At 28.4% G+C, this 21,391-nt stretch overlaps 1 protein-coding gene across 1 annotated transcript; it reads left to right on the top strand.

Annotated features, from left to right (window-relative positions):
- The first annotated feature begins 8,437 nt into the window (after nt 1–8,437).
- On the top strand, nt 8,438–9,212 carry LOC135931264 (elongin-C). Its single transcript, XM_065468253.1, has 3 exons — nt 8,438–8,695; nt 8,783–8,831; nt 8,876–9,212. Exons 1-3 carry the CDS (start codon nt 8,485–8,487, stop codon nt 9,015–9,017), a joined length of 402 nt encoding a protein of 133 aa, XP_065324325.1. The 5' UTR covers nt 8,438–8,484; the 3' UTR covers nt 9,018–9,212.
- Nucleotides 9,213–21,391: the final 12,179 nt, after the last annotated feature.

A 21,391-nucleotide genomic window follows, 5' to 3' on the forward strand; every position in this document is an offset into this window, starting at 1 on the left:
ACTAAAGTTGCTGAAATAAAATTTTTTTTTCTGAAACCTTCCTTTAATTATAGTTTTATCACCAAAAAAAATTTAAAAAATGCAAATTTTATTATGTATTTTATTAAATCAATGTTGAATATAGATAATTATATAAATTTTATAAAAAGATATCAAATATTAAAAAAAATATTAATTATCAAATATCATGTAAATTTTTGTATTAACATTTACAACAAAATGTATGCATATGATCTTTACAAATGAATTTTGAACAATTTAAACAAATAAAGATTGTTTTTACACCCTTCACTCTTGGACAATCATATTATCTTCCCTTTTTATTTGGTGGAATATGTTTTTCATCAGTTATATTGGGAACATCCCCAATGTTGTTACGTAATAATCTACATATACTAAGGTTCTCAGATCTACTGATCATATATGGAGTTATCAGTTCCATTGCTAATAATTTTAATAATTTTTATATTCGATGAATTATTAGCTTTATAAAGTATCAGTACATTTATTATTTATAAATTTACTATAGTATAAAAAATGGTCATGGCCATTTATTATATTTCCTGGATATATAATATATGGAGGATAGTTGATCAACTGTATCAACTCCAGTTTTTGTTAAATTAAAAAAAGTTATAATTTTTGGTTTTTTAAACTCACCAGTTGATGCATCAATTTTGTTATCATAATGTAGTGCGTAGAAGGCAACACTAAATTCTTATACTATTTTGGTATGTATGAAACTGGCAGTTCTATTTTCTCTAAATGCAAAACTAAATTTTTATCTCTAATCATCACCTGACTCACAATCTAGATAAATAGAACTTGATGATATAAAATTTTCCATGTGCATCTTTTATAGTATTTAGCTCCACAAGAAAAAAAAATTAGTATTAAATTTTAAAATTTTGGGTTACAATACAACATTGAAAAATTTAAAAATAAAATTAATTTTTCAACAGTTTCAGAGTTGTTAAAGTATTTATATACAAATATCTAGATATAAAAATGTGGTATCTGTATCTAGATAAATTTTTGATTAAAGTATCTGTATCTATATCTAGATATTATTTTAAAGGTATCTGTATCTGTTTATAGATACTTTTTAAGATACATTATGATATACTTTTATTTAACGCTTTTTTATATTATAAATAAAAATACTTAAGTGTAAAATTTATTTTATTTCATATGAGCATATAAATTAATATTAATATATATCAGAGACCTGCAGGCCCGGCCCTAAACCCGGCCCGGGCCGGACCGTATTTTAAATTTTTTAAATATAGGGCCGGGCCTAAAAAATTTTTTTTAAACATATCCGGGCCGGGCCTAAAAATTTTTTTAAAAAATATATCCGGGCCGGGCCTAAGATTGTTAAACCCGGGCCGGGCCTTAATATTTTTTATAAAAATTTTTACATTATGAGTTAATGGTTATAAGATTATATTATATTATAGTTATGATTAATATAATATTGGGTGATGGTTAACACTACCTAACACCCACAGATGGATCTAATTATAAATTTCCTGCAAATTTATTCAAAGTATTAATATATTTTATTATAATTCATATCTAAATTTTTACAACATATTTTACCAAAACAATCAAATAAAGGAATATCTTAAATAAGCCCCAATATTCAAGTATTATTAATATATTTTTTTATAATTCATATCTAAATTTTTAGAATATATTTTACCAAAATAATCAATAAAAAAATATCACTTCTTGAAGTTTGTAATATACCTTTCAAGGCGAAAAAGGAGAAATAAAATTGATTTTACTTAATATAAAGCATTTTTTAATTAAAAAATTTGTTTTACACAAGTATCATTTTATTTCTCCTTTTCTCTGTCTCAAATTCAAGCAATTACATATGTTGTCAGGGACAGATCGCAAGATGACGGAAAACTATATAAAAGATTATATTAAATTACAAGAGGCTCAGGAAGTAAATGAAATACCATCGACCAGTCAAATTACGACTGTTGTTGAACAAACTGAATCGTTTTATGACAAATGGGGCGATGGTAATTCTGGTAATATGTCAATACCCGATGATGAATATTATAATTACATAAATAAAAAAATAGATGAAACATTTAAGATGGATAATTTGTTAGAGTGGTGGGCGGCTCATCAAAGCGAATTTCCAATTTTAGCAAAATTGGCAAAACGGGTATTAGCAATTCCTGCTTCAAGTGCAAGCTGTGAGCGGAATTTTTCCACTACTGGGAGAATTCTTGAAGAAGAAGAAATCTTCAACCTGAAAAGGTAGATATGCTTCTCTTTCTTCATGATAATTTGTGAATTTTTAATATCTTTCTTGAGTATAGGGTTTCGTCAATCATGCTGGTTTTTTACTTTGCAAACTGACAAATATTTATTGCATTTATTATATTTTACCTTGAGTCATGAAAGTTTTTAATCCAACATTTATTATTTTTTTTACAATATTATATAATACAATTATCTTCTTTTGTTAAAAATTTATATTATAAAATAAATTATATTAATATTGTGCAATTAGATTATATTTTCAAAATACTATTTATTATACATGCATTTTTTTAAATAGCGATTTATTTTTATTTTATAAATTAAATAGTAAATTAAATACAATATATTATATTCTCAAAATATTTTCCATTTTTATAAATTAAATTAAATATTAGTTTTATTTTTTTTAAATGCAATATAAAATATAGTATAAGCTCAAAATATTATTACCATTTTTATGAATATTAGTTTTATTTTTATAAATGCAATATAAAATATAGTATATGTTCAAAATATCCATTTTTATAAATAACAGTTTTATAATTTTTATAAATTCAATATAATATTCTCAAAATATTATCTTTTTACATTATTTTTTAAATAATAAGCGATAATACTCGCTGAAAAATATGGTAAAATACCTCATAGGTGAATTTTTGTATATACTAGGTGGAATATAATTTTAAAAAATTCCGAGCCGGGCCTGAAATTTTTAAATCCGCGGGCCATAAAAAATTTTTTAAAAAAATATCCGGGCCGGGCCTTTAATTTTTAAATCCGGGCCGGGCAAAGCCGTAAAATATTTTTTTAAAAAATATCCGGGTCGGACCGTGCAAATGGAGCCTCTGCAGGTCTCTGATATATATTAAAAAATTATATATAAATGTAAAATATTAAAACTTATATTTAAAAAAGAATATATAAATATTAATTAAATAGTAATTAAATATTATGTCCGAGTTATCAATAAAGGAATTTGCCATTTTTAATTGCAATGGAATTGGTATTTTATTATATTTTATTTTATTCTATTATATTAATTTTTAATGACAAAAATGACGAAATTCCATGGCCAATTTATAGACCATATTTTAAAATAATATATCAAAATAATGAAAACAAATCTCTGTTAGTAAAATGTTTGCCATGTCCAAAAATATGAAAATTTCAGTTAGCATTACCTCAACTTGCAACATTGTAAAACATTTAAGGGTATAGATACTAAATAAATGTTTACAATTTAAATTTTAAATTTTAAGAGAAAACATCAAACACTCTTAATCCAAATAAAAAAGGATAAGGAGAAAAAATTTATTAAAGAAAATATTGGACTAGGCTCAACGTCCAATGATTTTTTTTTCAAGAGACCTCAGACTTTAACCCAAACCATTTTAGATCATTTAATATCTGATTTTATTATAGATAGCATTCAGCCATTTTCAATTGTTGCAAATCCATCATTTATAAAAATGATCAAAACATTAGCTCCACAAAAAAAATATGATTTGCAGACAGACAGTGGTTGCTAGAATTTCCCAAAGATGGGAGAATGAAAAGAAAGAAATCATTAAAAGTCTAATAGAACTATCGTTAATATGCACAACAGCAGATTGTTGGAGTGCCTATCGCCGGTAAACATATTTCCCAGCTCATTATTAAATTGAAAAATTTTAAACAATTGAACCTAAAATTTTGTTTACCACTCTTAAATGCCTTTCTTAAAGGAATTGAAGATAGGTAAATTAATAATAAATTAATCAGTATTTATTAATTCTAGGTTTATTGGGACAATTTTTGAAGTTGAAAATATTTTGGCAACTATGCTTCATCCTTTTTTTAAACTAAATTGGACATGGTTGCAAATGGATGAAAATTTTAATTAAAAAAAACAATTAATACAAAGATCAGTTGAGGAATTATCAAAGTCTTCAAATGAGTGCAAATTAACCTGTGAAAAAAAACCCAATAATTTAATATCCGATTTTTTTCAGTATCCCACAGCAGGAGATATGATTGTTAATGATATAAATTCTGATAATCAACAAATTTTAAATAGTTTTTTCAAAAGTGAATGCCGAGATTTTAGTATTTTTAAACAATATCCTGATATAAAAATGTTATTCATTAAATATAACACCACAGTCCCTTCCAGCGCTCCAGTTTTACAGATAAACGAGGATGTCTTAAACCAAAATTTTGAAAATATTTTATTACTGAAATCTAATAATTATTATAATCTTTAATCATATATTATATTATATTATTTTATTAATGATATTTAATAATTATTTATATTAATCATATATTATATTAATATCTAATGATCATTACTTTAGTTATATTTTGTTAAATGTGATATCGAGTCAATAAATTTAGATCAATTCATGAATTTTCACAATAGAATCCTAATTTAGGTTTATTCAAACCCTATTTAACAGTATAATAAAAAATGAATCTGTACCTAGATACATTTTAAATTGTATCTGTATCTAGATCCATTTAAAAAGTATCTTTTAACAACTCTGATTAGTTTGTAATATACAATAATATTAATTAATAAATAAAAATTTGGAAAATTTTTTTTCGTAAGTACAAAGGGGGGACCTATACTACCCCAAATTGGAAATATTTTAAAAAATATCAAATCAATTATCTTGAAATTTGATAGATTTATTCCTTATTACAAAATATTAAACTATAAAAACCAGGTCAAATTATCTTCAGGATTTTTAATTACCAAGATTATATAAGCTGTGGGGTATTATTTACCCCACCTTTGTAGTGAAGGGTTAAAAAAATGATGTCTTCTAACTTTATAATTTGAGCGCTATTTAATATTAAGTAAAAGTCATACTTTTACTCTACAACGACATAAAATAGCAAGCCTTTACGAGCAATAAGGCATAAGTCAAATTTAGGTTACCACTCCAAATTTTTTAAAAAGAAATAATAAACCAAACCTAACTTATTCAATATGTCGATCCAGTTTTTTTTTATTCTTCTGAAACCATCAATTCGAGTCGAGAAAGGCAGTTTATATTAAATGATATTTTATTAATTAAACTTAATAAAAGTTTATTAAATAACGTTATATTTTGATTTTTATTATATTTATATAAAATTTTTATTTGTATATATTATATCATGTATTATTTAAATAAATAAAATCATTTTAAATACTAATTAAAAAATGACGAATAATTGAAGCACAAAATAAAATTGTTACCCAAACTCAGTACTGAAAAAAATCAAAATTAGTTTTACTTTACACACAAATACTTGTTTTAATAAGTACTGAAATTTTTAAACTGAGGTCTTCATAGTCTAACCTTTCCTCTGATGAAAGATAAATTTGTTTTTTTTGTACAACTCTAATAGAAACATTTAGGGTGGAATTATATTGTATACCTATATTTATTTCGTGAAATCAGTAATTTTTTCGTCAGTTGTTTTTTATTAGGATATAATATTTTGTCAATAAATGATCGGGAGGGGAGGTCTAATTATTTATTTTATTTGTCTTTAGTAAGTTTACCTAAGTAGATTTTCATTTAGACAGCGAAAAAATCACTATTATGTCATGTCAAAACTATCACGATTCGGCCGACCCCTTTTAAAATTGCAAAAATTTATGGAATTATTTAGATGAGTAAAAAATGAGAAAACTTATTTTAGCTCGTTAAAACACCTGGTTCTAGAAATATAGGGGCTCATAGCTACAAAAAAGAACAACTTTGGAATCTGTAAAATGTTTAAATTCTTATATTTCGAAAACTATTTATATAAAAAAATATAATATATCATATTGTAGGCAAAAAAGATCTCTAAAGAGCTATAAAAAAAAAAAATTGGCGCCAATTTGAGTCTTTAACTTCCGGTTTACCTATATGGTTTTACCTGTATTTTTAAGGAAAAAAAGGGAATTTGTTTTCGAAATCTTTTTTTTTTTATTTAGCCACCTTTTATAAATGTATATATACGATGTCAAAACCTTGACGACACTATCGACCTTTACAAAATATACTATATATTTTTACCAAAAATTAAATAATTAGATGACGATTTATGAAATTACGGATTATGGTTAAAATTTTGTTGCTAACTTAATAACAGGATATTTTCCCTTTTTATACTAAAAAATTTCGAATTTCTATTAAACATACTAATTAAACTGAGGGGCAGTTTAGGCAAATGCCCATTAGACACTTAATAATGTAACAAATTTCCAATAATAAATATCTTTCGTATAATTTTTTAATATTCATTTATATTAATAACATAGAAATATATATAGATAATCATATTCATTCCATAATTTAAAATATATTTGAAACAAAATTTAGTTAGATATAAATAATTATATATTTTTAAAAAAAAATTAAAAAGTAAAGAGTAGGGGCAGTTTGAACTGTAGTGAGTTCGTCTATTTGGGATCTTGTAAGAGGCATAAATAATTTACTCAAAATAAAACTTTAATTCAAATTTATTAATAAAATAAAAACGTGTATATCCAAATTAATCAAATAAAGTATATAAGTATAATTTTATAACAAAATATAAAGTCTATATCGTTAGCATAAAAATTTGTCCCTTTTATAGGGAAAATGAAACTTGCAAAAATAAATTAAAATAAAATTGGCGTAAAATGGAAAAAGTATCTTATATAATTAGAGATAAAACCTACCCCCCCTATAATTTCCGGAACTCTAATTATACCACTGGATGCAGGGCAATCTCCCATACCTAAATATCTAACTTATATCTGCCGAACATCCTATTAAGGACTATAAAAGTAAAGGAAACCCCTAAGTAAAAAGAAAACACAAAAACCATATGTTTACCTTAAATGTACTTAATTCAACAAAATAAAAACATTATTTAATTTTTATGTATTGAAGACAAAACAAAGAAGCAAACCATTTTTAATTGAAGTTTATAACAAAAAGATTGTCTCATCCTTATCTAAAGTATATGTTTGTTCGATAACAGTTGAAGGATTGTCCACATTTAAAATTTGTGATTTATGTATTCACAATTTGCCAATCAAGGCGAGATATATATAAGAATTTGAGGGTCCTTGAGGATGCAAAAAACTAACACCTTTTCTTTTTTGATTTTTTTTCTAAAACAATCCACCATTGATTGTCATAGATCCAACATGTTATATATTCATTTATTTTTTCATATAGTAAATTCGCATTAATATTCGAGTGAAATGTTAAATTCAATATTTGCGATTAACTTGTTCCAATGATAATTTCTCACTGATAGTACCAATTCGAATTTTTTTAATTTGTTATTTAATCTTGATAAATTAACTCTGGCAATAAATTGATTATTCTGTTCTTCTATATTGCTTTTAGGTTTGCAAAGAATACTCAGTGTATTTATTCTTTGTAAGTAACGATTTACAGCTTCTCCTTCGCTCGTTTAAACTCTAATATAGCAAAATATTACGTAACATTTTTTTAAATAATTCTTTAAATGAAAAACAAATTTATTTAAAAGAACACTCTTTGATATTTTTGAATATATTAAATTATTTACTTTACAAATATTGCGATTCTAATATCAGTTAAAATTATTTTTTATTGAATATCTTGTTTAACAGGTATTTTCTTTATTTCAACACAAATTTCTAATTTTCTAAATAATCATCAATATCAGTATTATGGATTAAAAATTTTTTGAATAATATCCATATTTAGAATCATTTCTATTTTCATCATGAATTGATAATTTTTGACACGAATAATTATAAATAATTTTTTTCTTTATTGTTTTTAATTTTCCCATATATTTTACCGTCGTCAATATATCCTAAGAGACTATATTAATTAATTGTTATTTTATAATAATATTGATACAATTTTATATGTTTTATAAAATTATAGAATAATATAATAATGGATTATTCTATTCTATACAAATATCATATATAAAAATGATTTTATAATTTTTATCTAGTGTAATATTTAGCAATCATGTCTGGGAAATGATTTAAATTAAGGACATAAAAAATATTGAACCACTCTGCAACTGAAAAAAAAAAAAATTATTTTAAGAATGAATCAAATTATTACCAACATTTTGTGAATATATTTTGTAAATTTATTTTATGACGTATGTCATATCATTGATGGCAAAGCAATTTAAAATAAATTATAATTTTTCGTTTGTTCGGTTCTAGACTTTAAAATGTCTGTTGAAGATGAGCACACATCAGGGGATTTTACTAATAGCTCAATAAATATAGAGCAAAATCATGTAAATAGGAATTTATATGGTGGGTGCGAAGGACCGAATGCTATGTATGTCAAATTGATCTCCTCGGATGGGCACGAGTTTATTGTTAAAAGAGAACATGCCTTAACCTCCGGTACAATTAAAGCAATGCTTAGTGGCCCAGGTTATTTACTGAATAACATGTATTTAATTAGTTATGTAAAAAAAAATTTCCCATAAATTAATAATCACTCATTTACCAATTTATTAGGCCAATTTGCAGAAAATGAAACTAATGAGGTCCATTTTCGTGAAATTCCGTAAGTATTAGATAATAATAAATATTTAATATTTTAATTGTAAGGTCTCATGTTCTTCAAAAGGTATGTATGTATTTTACATATAAAGTAAGATACACAAATAGTTCAACTGAAATCCCAGAATTTCCTATAGCACCTGAAATTGCATTGGAACTCTTGATGGCTGCAAATTTTTTAGATTGTTAATATTATAGAACAAATTATATTATTCTTAATACAGATAAAATAACAACAATGTTTTAATTTTATATAATATAAGTTTTTGAAATTTAATGTTCTTTTTATCTTTAATTTATTGCACTTAATGTAAATAAATATTTATTTACAAAATTTAGGTAGTAAACTAAATTCTCTTTGTAAATAAACTTGATGTCAAATGTATAGTTTCATTATATGATCATAACTATAATCAAAATATTTCTTTATAAAGTTTATTACAAAATTTCTGTTCAATCTTTTTAGCTCCTAAATTATTTTATACACCACAAGAAATATATGCTTTTATAGTTTATAAAATATCATTTTTTGTAGATGAAATAAGAAGAGTAAGATAAAAAAATTTTTACCCTCCTTGAAAATGAAATGACCTTTTCTTACCTTAAAAATTCACCCATATTATATTTTTAAAAAGGATCTACTTGTATATTGTTTTTTTGCTATTTTTTAATATCATTTACCAATTTACAGAAAGAATAGAATTGTAAACTAACTTTGCACAAACTGGTTATTTAGAATCAAGAATTAAAATAATTTCAAATTAAGAAAGTAGACTGATTATTTATATTTATTAAAATTAAAAGGAATAATAAATCAAATATCATGAGAGGTATAAAAAGCGTAATTATTATGCATAATATTGTAATACATATCTTTCTTTAATATACAGACCAAGAACAATCAGGCATCCTGCTATTCAAGAATATAGTGTATGACTAAATTCATGCCCTCAAAAACTACACGCCCCTACCCACCCCCCTAGGAAAGAAGCTTAATTTAAATTATATTATTTTAGAATCGTATTTAGCTTTATAAGATAAGGCAGAAATTTTTTTTTTCTTCATTTAAAAAAAAAGATAACAGTAAAATTTTTAAAAAATTATTTTTTTACATGACTAAAATACAGACCACCTATCAAAGAAGCATAATTTATAAAAAATGAATGCAAATCATATCGAGCTTATAGAAATATATAAAAAATATAAAACTTATTACAACCTAGTGGGCTTTTGAAAAAACAAATTTTTTTTTTGACTAAACTACACGCCCCCCTATCAAAGAAGCTTAATTCATAAAAAAAATAAAGCATAATCGGATTAAGCTCATTAAAAGGAATCAAAAAATGTTAATATTAAGTTTATAAATTATTTATAACTTAATGAGATTTGGAAAAAACACTTAATTTCTTCTTTTTTGACTAAACTATGCGCCCCCATTAGATATACATTATTTTTAAAAAATAAATACAGAATCATGTATAAATGGTATTATTATTTTTTTAAATATATATTTTTATTATCAAAAAAAAGTATATTTAACGAAAGTTTAGTCAAAAAACGAAGAAATTAAGTTTTTCCAAATCTCAATAAGTTATAAATAATTTATAAACTTAATATTAACATTTTTTGATTCCTTTTAATGAGCTTAATACGATTATTCTTTATTTTTTTATGAATTTAGGGGGCGCATAGAGACGCGTAGTTTAGTCAAAAAAATTGTTTTTTCAAAAGCCCACTAGGTTATAATAAGTTTTAAAATATATTAAGATTTTTTATTCATTGGAATAAGCTCTATATGATTCTGCGTTCATTTTTTATAAATTAAGCTTCTTTGATAGGGGGCGCATATGAGGGCCCATATTTTAGTCATGTAAAAAAATAATATTTTAAAAATTTTACATGCTCTAATTTTAATAAAATAAATAAAAAATAATGTTTAGCTCTGTAAGATTATTCAGAAAATGTTATTTTTAATTTTTTTAAAGTGATAAATTAGTAAAATATCGAAAAACATACAAATCTGATAATTATGCACTAATTTAAAAAAAAATATAGAATCATGTTTAGACCTTCGAGATGATTCAGGTGTTAATATTAGTTTTAAAAAAAATTTCATTTAAGAATCGAATTTTTTTGACTAAACTACCAATCCTCTTAATTGTGTTATTTTAATAAAATCTATTACAGTAACATTTTTCAAGATAATTCAGAAAATATTAATATTTTTTACTTAACTATGAATCCCCACTAATTTAAACAAACATATAATCATGTGTGTGCTGTTCTAAATGATTTAGAAATGTTAATTGTGCTAATTTTACAAAATATTGAACTATGTTAATTTCGAGATAATTCAGAAAATGAGTTATAGGTAATTATTGAAAAAATTGCAAATTATTAAGATATTGAAAAACAATCTAAACTATGAATCCTTGCAAATTATGCATTATTTTTATAAAAAAATATAGCAGAAAGACCTACAGGCCTGGTACCAGGGCCGGGCCGTATTTTAAATTTTTAAAATATACCCGGACCGGACCGGGTTTTTAAAAAAAACTTATAAAACATGGATTATTATATTCGTCAATTAGATATGGTTATAATAATGATTATATATAGTTATGATTAATATAATGTTTGGTGAAAGTTAACACTAGCTAACACTCATAGTATCTATTACATAATATAATTATAGTTTTCCTGCCATGGAATAAATACGCTAAGGATAAAATACATTATTATATATTATATTTTTTATTAATTAAAATATCAGTTTTATTTCTTTTATAAATACAATTAATATAGTATATTCTCAAAATATTATTTACACAAATTTTTTATATGTCAATTTGTAATATACTAAATATCTGTTTAGAATAAAAATAAATAAAATATGTACTACATATTTTAAACTCAGTTTTTTATCCAGAAAAATATTATGCAAGCCTGAAAATTTTGCTCATAGAAGGAGCAAAGATCTAGACATAGTATCGAAATTGTGAGTAGCCGTTTTTAAAAATCGGCTCAAAACGAGCCGTTTAACAACATTAGCGAATATGCTTACTTATTAAATAATAATACTCGCCCAAAAATATTATAAAATACCAAATAGGTGAATTTTTTGTATATACCAGGTCAAATATAATTTTAAAAAATTCCGAGTCGGGCCTAAAAATTTTTTTAAAAAAAATACGGGGCCAAATTATTTTTTAAATATCCAGGCCGAGCAGGGCTGAGCCTAAAATTTTTTAATCAGGGCCGGGCCGTGCAAATGGTACCTCTGCAGGTCTCTGAAATATAGAATCATGCGTAGCTCATATAGATAATTGAGAAATGTTAATATAAGTTTAAAAAATTTTGATTTAGATATTAGAAAAAAACTATTTTTTGACTCAACTACGAATCCTCACTAATATAATAAAATAAATATAGAAACCTGTTTAACTCTTCAAATTTTTTTTATAAAGGTTCATATTAATCATTAAGTTATTAGAATATCTAGAATATACACAAAGCACTCTTTTTTAACTATTTTATGAATCCCCGCTAATTAAATATAATAAATATAGTAACATGTTTGGCTATTTAAGATGATACAAAAAATGTTAATGTTATTCTAATAAAAATATATATATTATTAATATATCGAGAAAAAACAACTAAACTACCTTCTATAGGAATCGTCGCTAGTTTAATGCTATAAATAAATTAATATTAGATTGAGGGGAGAAATATTAATCGTAATATTCTGTGTTGGAAATTAAAGAAGACATTGAACTAAAGAAATATTGGTTTAGTTGGCGGCACAAAATTAGTAAAAGATAAAGTGAGTGTAAAATCATGATAGGCATTTTGCGGCAAAAATTGAAAAACGGGTTGAGAGCGGATTTACAAAAAGTATTGAAAAGGATATTGAAGTTAAAATAATAAAATTAGAGGAATTTTTAAAAAAATGTGAATCGAAATAATAAAACAATTGAAAAATAAAAATTTGCATAAAATGAACACAAATGGGTTTCTCTAAATTATTGCGCCCGGTGCACTTCTAAGAACGGGAGGGCAGAGAGATTGACTATGGTGTGCGGGAATTTCAGGTATGGAAATTGGAGAACCCTGTTTCGTCTTTTGTCATTGATTATATACAGGTATACAAACCGTAACGAATATCGGTTTAGATAAAATAACGGGTTGGTTCGTAAGAATTATAATATTGGTCCGGTTCGAACCTTTAAATCCGTTCAAACCCTTCCACATAGAAAACGTAATCATAATTAAGTAAATAATAACATATTTTTTTAAAAAAAAATTATCACTCTTCTATAAAAAATAATATTAAGCTGTATACCTCAAAATGTACTTTTGTATATCTATACGAAGGAAGAATTAATTTTGTGACTAAGAACACTTCTATGCGCTAACTTGGGTAGCTTGGCACTGTTAAAATATCTAAAAATAAATTATACTTATCAATCAAAATTGATTTTAAATCACCTATAAAACAGTTAGAATCAAAAGGTTCAACCCGGTTCACATCTTTTTTCAGAGGTTCAGGTGGCAAATTTTTTAACGATTCAGGTTCGATTTAGATTGGGTAAATAATAACGGTTAATACCGATTTGGTTTGAATCATGTTTATATGGGAATTTTTTTTTTTACTTAAATAATTTTTTATGTCGGCATTTGTTTTATTTAATTAATTATTTTTTCTTTATTTTATACTAAATCAATCAATATCAGAGTTGTTAAAAGATACTTTTAAAATGAATTTAGATATAGATACGAATACATCGACTAAAAATGGATCTATATATAGATATACAACAGTATATTATATTGTAGCTTAAAAAGTATCTAAAATAGGTTCAGATACCTCTAAAATAGTATTTAGCTACAGATGCTTTATAAAAGTGTATCTAGATACATATATGACATTTTTATATCTAGATACAACTCTATAATTATCATAATAGTCTCTTATAAAAAATGATTCCTTTGAACGGTCATGTGTCATTTCTTTTCTTTCTCACCTTACATTCCCTTGCAAATTAATTATAGGTATTAGGGATCATCAATAGGTCCTATCCCGAAACATGCAAATTTCAGTTTGGGCAACTCAGGCAAACTAACCGGTCTACCAGAATTTTAAATTAATAAATAAGCACAATGTTTTTTTCCTTTAAATGTATTACGGGCGGCAACTTATTGAATTTTTTTACAGACCAGTCTAAACAATCTAAAAGACAAAAAAACATTTCCAATAAATTGCATGAGCCAGGCCGCGCTGAATATCTTCATTCGTGATCTGCATCAGGCCTAATTTTTCAAACTTGGGGCGGCCTTAAATTTTATTAAAAACCTTATCCTGCCCGGCCCGAACCCAAACGAAATTTTTTTTATTTATCCCAAAAAAGCCCCACCCGATATAAAAAAAAATTATTTGTCCTCACGGCCCGACACGAATTTATTTAATTAAAAATTTTTTAAATATTTTATTTGATTAAAAAAAAATATTCTACAAATAAATATTAATATATCAATATATTTAACAAAATGAAAATATATCATATTTAAAAATTTATACCCGGCCTGTCTGAAATTTTAAAAAAATATTTAGCACTACCCAGTCCAAATCAAAATTATTTTTTAAAAGGAGACTGGCAGGGCTTGAGCTGGGTACGGACCATGCCGTAATTTACAAATTACTACTCTACATATAAAATTTATTCAAGAAGTTTACTCTATTTAATATCATCTTTATTCCCACTCGCATATGGACCACGGCCGATAATTTTCTTTTCCCGACCAAAGGGCAAAGGCCACCTCTCTTTCCTGATTTTTTGCGCCTCAACGTTTCGAGGAATATAGTTGCAACTCTTAAATTTTCAAATATTTTTGATTTTATTATCAAACATTATTTGTTTGCTGCAACTTAATATCTCGATGCAAATAGGAATACGTGCATATTACCCCCCCCCCCCCCTACCAGTCTCAGAGACTTTACAACATTTTTATTGGTATTTAGTTTTCAATGTAATTTTTTAAATTTTAATTCCACATTTAGTATTGTTAAACGGCTCGTTTTGAGTCGATTTTTAAAAACAGCTAACTCAATATTTTGGCCAAAAAAATATTGTCTAAGGCTAGAGATTTTGTTAATAGTTGTCAAGACCTTTGCGTCATCTATGAGCAATCGGCTTGAGTAATCATTTTCTGGATAAAGTAAATAGATAGCCGTTTTCAAAAATCGACCCAAATGGAGCCATTTAACAACATTGCTTGCGAGCGTAAAAGCGGTGGATAGGTGAAAAATATCCGAGTTGAAATGCCCTAAGCCTTCCGATCAATATTTTTACAGATATCTAACAAGTCCGATCATAACATAAATAACTCTTTTTTTGCCATAATCTAATATTTATTTTGCTACAATTTTATTTTTAACATTCTATTTTCTTAATTATCTGAAGAGAGTATTTGTTTAAAATATAACCAGGGTCAACCATACATAATACCCTTTTCCGTATAAATCTATACCTTCATGAATAAAATTATATATAATTAGTAAAGGTATTAGTGGGCACTTAAAATAAATAATTTAGATTCCTAAGCCTGCACCAAAAAAAAATCCGACTTGTTTAACAAAAAAAATTAATACATCTCTAATTAGAGATGTTTCGTAAAGATTTGTAGTTTAGTCAAAAAAATCTTATTATTCGAGTATATTACTTTGCATTTGAACTTTACTTATGAATTCCTTGGATAGTCTTTAAGATATATAACTCAATTAATGTTATTTCTCCACCAACACACTATTATTCATAATTTAAATAAGTAGAAGTTTATTTAAAATTTTTTTTAATAACTTACTTACACATTCAGACTCTGACTGCCCTAAGAAATGAAATTTTTTAAAATTTATTAAAGTTAAATGATTGATAATATTTATCCGATAGAGAGCGTCTTATTCAATTGTTTATTAAAAAATATTTTTCTAAACTTTATTTGAATGTTTTTCTAAATTTTACAATTTTTTAAAATTAAGTTAGAATACCGAGAGTAATATGTTTTATTTAAGGCACAATTATAATCATGATTTTTTTAAATACTATATTAGAAATAAAATATATCGTTGTCACTATATAATTGTGTTATAAATAGTTTTATTATTTTTTTGTATGAGTCATCAAATATTTTTTTTTGTTTGAAATTTTATTTTTAATATTTTTTTTTAGTTTCGCGCAGTCATCTTGAACGTCATTATATAAATGTTTTTAATATTTATTATGTAAAAAAAAAATAAATAATAATTTAATATTTATAAAAAAAAATAATCTTATATAAACTAAAAAAAAAAGTGGAAATTCATTATTTAATCAATTATACTTTTTTTATATTTATTGTTTTAAAGAAAAATAAAACCATATATTCAAAAAAAAAAAAAGGTAAAAAAAAAATATACTGTTAAGTTAAACGTTTCTGTACAGTGAAATTCTGAAATTGGTGCCGTGTTTATACAAAGCAACCTGGTTAGTGCGGTTGTCGTAATATCATATAGTGGTATTTGAGTCTTCGAGTGGAAAATATCATATAGTGGTATTTGAGTCTTCGAGTGGAAAATATCATATAGTGGTATTTGAGTCTTGAAGTGAAGTGTACATCGTCTTCATCTACACGGTAAAATATCATATAGTGGTATTTGAGTCTTCGAGTGGAAAATATCATATAGTGGTATTTGAGTCTTGAAGTGAAGTGTACATCGTCTTCATCTACATCTACGGTAAAATATCATATAGTGGTATTTGAGTCTTCGAGTGGAAAATATCATATAGTGGTATTTGAGTCTTGAAGTGACATCGTCTTCATCTACATCTACGGTAAAATATCATATAGTGGTATTTGAGTCTTCGAGTGGAAAATATCATATAGTGGTATTTGAGTCTTGAAGTGAAGTGTACATCGTCTTCATCTACATCTACGGTAAAATATCATATAGTGGTATTTGAGTCTTCGAGTGGAAAATATCATATAGTGGTATTTGAGTCTTGAAGTGAATTGTACATCGTCTTCATCTACATCTACGGTAAAATATCATATAGTGGTATTTGAGTCTTCGAGTGAAAAATATCATATAGTGGTATTTGAGTCTTGAAGTGAATTGTACATCGTCTTCATCATCGACATCAGCTGTCCATTTATTTTTTTTTCTTTTCTCTTCTCTCTCAAAATAAAAAAAAAAGTCTTATCGTACGGAAGTGCTGTCCGAATTTTACGAGTTGTAAATCTGTTACACAAAATTTGCCCAAATTTTTGTCGTATCTTTAGACTTATTAACTGTAGATGTACATGTGTATTATTGGGTTGTTTACACTATTAATAATATCATATCTATTAACATTACAAATAACAAAAATTTTTATTTTGAAATTAATTATAAATTTTTTATAAGGTCGAAATGAAAAGTTTAAAATTTGTAAAATACTGGGAAATACAGTATAATATTTTTGGGGCATTGGTTATATTAGTAATATGGATGTGTAGCTTAATATGGGGAAGAAAGTTGAGAAGAAGTCGAAGTGTGAAAATAAAGGGGCAGACATTGACTATAGAAGGACATAATGGGGAAGAGGATGTTATGGGAAAGGTAACATGGTTCCCAGTGCAGGAGTTAATTAATGGGTGGACGGATAGCGAATTAGATAAATTAACCTATAGGCCTGAAAGGAGAGATTCATATACTAATCAGAGATTGGGGACATATAGGGGACCTAGAGAAAGTTCACAGGGAAGGAGAGGAGAAATGAGACCCAACTTTGATTCAAGAGTAAGGGGGAGAATGAATTTTTATAATTGCGGAAGACAGGGACATATGGTCAGAGATTGCCAAGAAACGAAATGTTTTGAATGTGGAAAATATGGACATATAGCCACGTTTTGTTCAGGTAGACGTGATAAGCTACGATGTGCAGGTTGTGGTCGATTTGGTCATAATAGGGAGGAATGCAATGTGGGTAATTTCAAAACTAGAGGCGGTTTTCCGCAGAGGGACATGGGGCAAAGTGCTCCAAATGTTAGAATTATAGAAAGTGAAAAAAATAAAGAGGTAGGAGTACCATTTTTGGCTGTGAATAAAGAGCAGAATAGAATCTGTTTCCGTTGCCGGAAGGAAGGACATGGGGCGAGAGATTGCGAGTATTTGTGACTATATGATGGCAAAGAGCATGCCGCAAAGGTCGGGGGGCTTTGGGCGAAAGAGATGGAAAGATTAGATTATAGTGAGAAAGATTGGGTATCAAAGGGCATATATATGATACAAGAGGAAAGGATACATGATCCTTGCCCTAGAGTTTGGATAAATTTGAATGGAAATATGGTATCCATGTTATTTGATACCGGGGCAGCCATATCCGTGATGGGATATGAGAAATATCAGAGTATTTGGTCGGAAGGGATAATTAAACGGGAGGACATCAAGATCCGTCAGTTGGATGGATCAGAAGTCGCAGTGATGGGAAGGGTGGAGTTAAAGGTGGTATTAGAGAATAGAGTGGAGATTTTGGACTTATGGATAGTAGATCGAAAAGTAGAGTCAGTAGTGGGATGGGATTGGATCACCCGAATTGGTCCAGATTGTGGTTTTTGGGGGTATTCGCATGGTGTGGTGTATTTTTACCTGTTGCAAGATATGAAGAAAATAGAGATATGAATTTGTGGTATGGAGAGAGATTGCCAGGAATTGAAACCTTTTTGGAAGGGGAAAGGAGAAGAGAGGATAATAGGGTTGTTAGAGACTGTAGGGGAGGTTTTGGGGGGAACTATAGGGGAGGTATTGGGGGGAACTATAGGGGAGGTATTGGGGGGAACTATAGGGGAGGTATTGGGGAGAATTATAGGGGAGGTATCGGGGGAAACTATAGGGGAGGTATCGGGGGAAATTATAAGGGAGGTTTTGGGGGGAACTATAGGGGAGGTATTGGGGAGAATTTTAGGGGAGGTATTGGGGAGAATTTTAGGAGTTGTCGCGACTTTGGGAGAAAGGAAGAAAGAAATGATACTGAAGAACATAAAGAAATTCATGATCAAGGAAAGTTTGAAGCGGAGCTGGAGAGATTGGCAGATGGGAAAATAAAGTTGCCAGAAGAAGAGACTAGAGAAGATGATGATTTGGAACAAGGAAATACTAAGGGAACACATAGCCAACAAATGGAAATGGATGGAAAGGAAACGAGACGACGGGAAGAGAGGGAATTGCGGGATAGAGAGATAGAATTTGATATGATCAAAGTACAAGAGGGAGTGAGAAACTTGATGAAAAATTACAAGGAGATTTTTGATGAGAAGTTGGGTTGTCCCCGAGATTATGAAGTGGATATCAAATTAAAGGAGGGATATGTGCCCAAGTTTTGTGCATTACGTCGGATACCGTTCGAATGGCGAAATGAAGTAGACAAGGAATTGGAGCAGTGGGTGCAGAAGGGCATTGTTTGTCCAGTGGAATATAGCGAATGGGCAACACCGTTAGTACCCGTGAAGAAGGCCAATGGAAAGCTTCGTTTATGCGCTGATTTTCGGGTCACGCTAAACCCGTGGGTTGTGGAGATAAAATATCCGTTACCTCGGATTGAAGAAATATTAGCTAATTTAAAGGGTAGCATATATTTTTCAAAGGTGGACTTTTCGAACGCTTACTTACAATTGAAGGTGAAACCCGAGGTACAAAAGCTATTAACGATCACGACTCCGAAGGGATTGTATGCCTTCTGTAGATTGCCGTTTGGACTTAGCGTGTCGGCTCCAATTTTTCAACGAACGATGGCGGCAGTTTTTCAAGGACTAGAGTGAGTATTTTACTACATGGATGACGTATTAGTGATGGGAAAGACTCCCGAGCAACACGAACGAAGATTGGAGGAGGTGTTCAAAAGGATCAAGGATAAAGGATTGCGGGCAAGCGTTGAAAAAAGTGTGTTGGGAGTATCAGAAATCGTATATTTGGGGCATAAAATCAATGGGAAAGAGGTCAGACCTTTAGACAAAAATATGGCAAATATAACAAGCATGTTGAAGCCTAATAATAAAGTGGAAGTACAAGCTTTCTTGGGAATGGTGAATTATTATCACCGTTTTGTGGAAGGCTTCGCGCAGATAGCGGCGCCGTTGTATAAATTGTTAAAGAAAGGAGAAAGATTTGAATGGAAGATTGAACAGGAGGAGGCTTTTGAGGAATTGAAATTGAGGATTGGAAGGGAACCAGTACTAGTGTGTTTTGATAACGATGTGCCAGTGATATTGGCCGTTGATGCTTCGAATAGGGGTGTGGGTGGAGCGCTATTACATTGTATAGACGAATTGGAGAGACCTATTTTATTTTTCTCAAGAATCTTTAGAGAGGCCGAGACAAGATATTCAGTGATCGAGCAAGAAGCGCTAGCGGTTATATTTGGATTGACTAAATGTCGGGAATACTTGATCGGACGTCGATTTGTCATATATACGGATCACAAGCCCTTGGTTCATCTTTTCAGGAAGGACAACAAGGAGCTCATGTTGTCGCCCAGGTTGCAGTGATGGCTATTGCTGGTAGGCAGTTTCGACGTGCAAGTGAAATACAGACGAGGAAGAGAAAATTACTTACCGGATATTCTTTCTAGATGTGGAGCGGGAGAGGATTGCGAAACGAGTAGGTCGAAAGATATGAATGAAGAGGATGAGCACGGGTTGATTAGAGCGATAGTCGGAATATCTAAAGGAGGACCAGTTGCATGGGAACAACTCAAAAATGCTACTTTAAAAGATCGCGAGTTGACGAGAATCAAAGCGTGCATATTGGGTCGGAAGCAATGGCGAGATGGGGACAAAAAGTTCAAGCAAGTGGAGAAAGAGCTAACGATAGTGGACGAGTGTGTGGTACGAGGAAGTCGGGGAGTGGTGCCGTCCAGATTGCGGGAGGCAGCAAAGGCAATGATCCATGCTGGACATCAGGGTATGGAACGAATGAAACAATGGGGGCGGGAATACGTATGGTGGCCTGGCATGAATAAAGAAATCGAGAATATGGTGAGAAGTTGTGAAATGTGTAATTCATGGGCAAGTATGCCTCGAAAGGACAAGAAAAGTATTTGGCCTAGGGCTACTCAACCATGGGAAAGAGTACACTTAGACTTTTTCGACTTCGAAAATAAAATATATCTCCTCGTAGTGGACGCTTACTCAAAATGGGTAGAGTATCAAGAAGTAAAGGGGTTAACAACGCAAGTAGTAATTAAGACGTTAAAAGATCTTTGGGCAAAGTTTGGAGCGGAAATAGTCGTGTCGGATGGAGGACCCGCTTTTATAAGTAAACAATTTAAAGTTTTTTGTATGAAACTGGGGCGAGACACATTTTGGCGCCTCCTTACCACCCAAGCTCAAATGGGCAGGCGGAAAGGATGGTGGCTTTGGTAAAGAGTTGGTTGAGGAAGTCGAAATATGGGGGTGGAGAGATTTGGATAGCGATTGCGTATTATAACAATAGTCGAAAGGGAGAGGAATTGTCCCCAGCAGAAAAGTTTTTGGGCCGTAGAACTCGTA

This window comes from Gordionus sp. m RMFG-2023, chromosome 1, assembly GCF_954871325.1.
Source record: "Gordionus sp. m RMFG-2023 chromosome 1, tfGorSpeb1-WG-v2, whole genome shotgun sequence".
NCBI lineage: Eukaryota > Metazoa > Nematomorpha > Gordioida > Chordodea > Parachordodidae > Gordionus > Gordionus sp. m RMFG-2023.

Coding starts and splice junctions, on each gene's coding strand:
- LOC135931264 (XM_065468253.1), top strand. CDS start 8,485: ATGTCTGTTGAAGATGAGCACACATCAGGGGATTTTACTAATAGCTCA. Junction 8,696..8,782: donor AGCAATGCTTAGTGGCCCAG/GTTATTTACTGA, acceptor CCAATTTATTAG/GCCAATTTGCAGAAAATGAA. Junction 8,832..8,875: donor GTCCATTTTCGTGAAATTCC/GTAAGTATTAGA, acceptor TTTAATTGTAAG/GTCTCATGTTCTTCAAAAGG.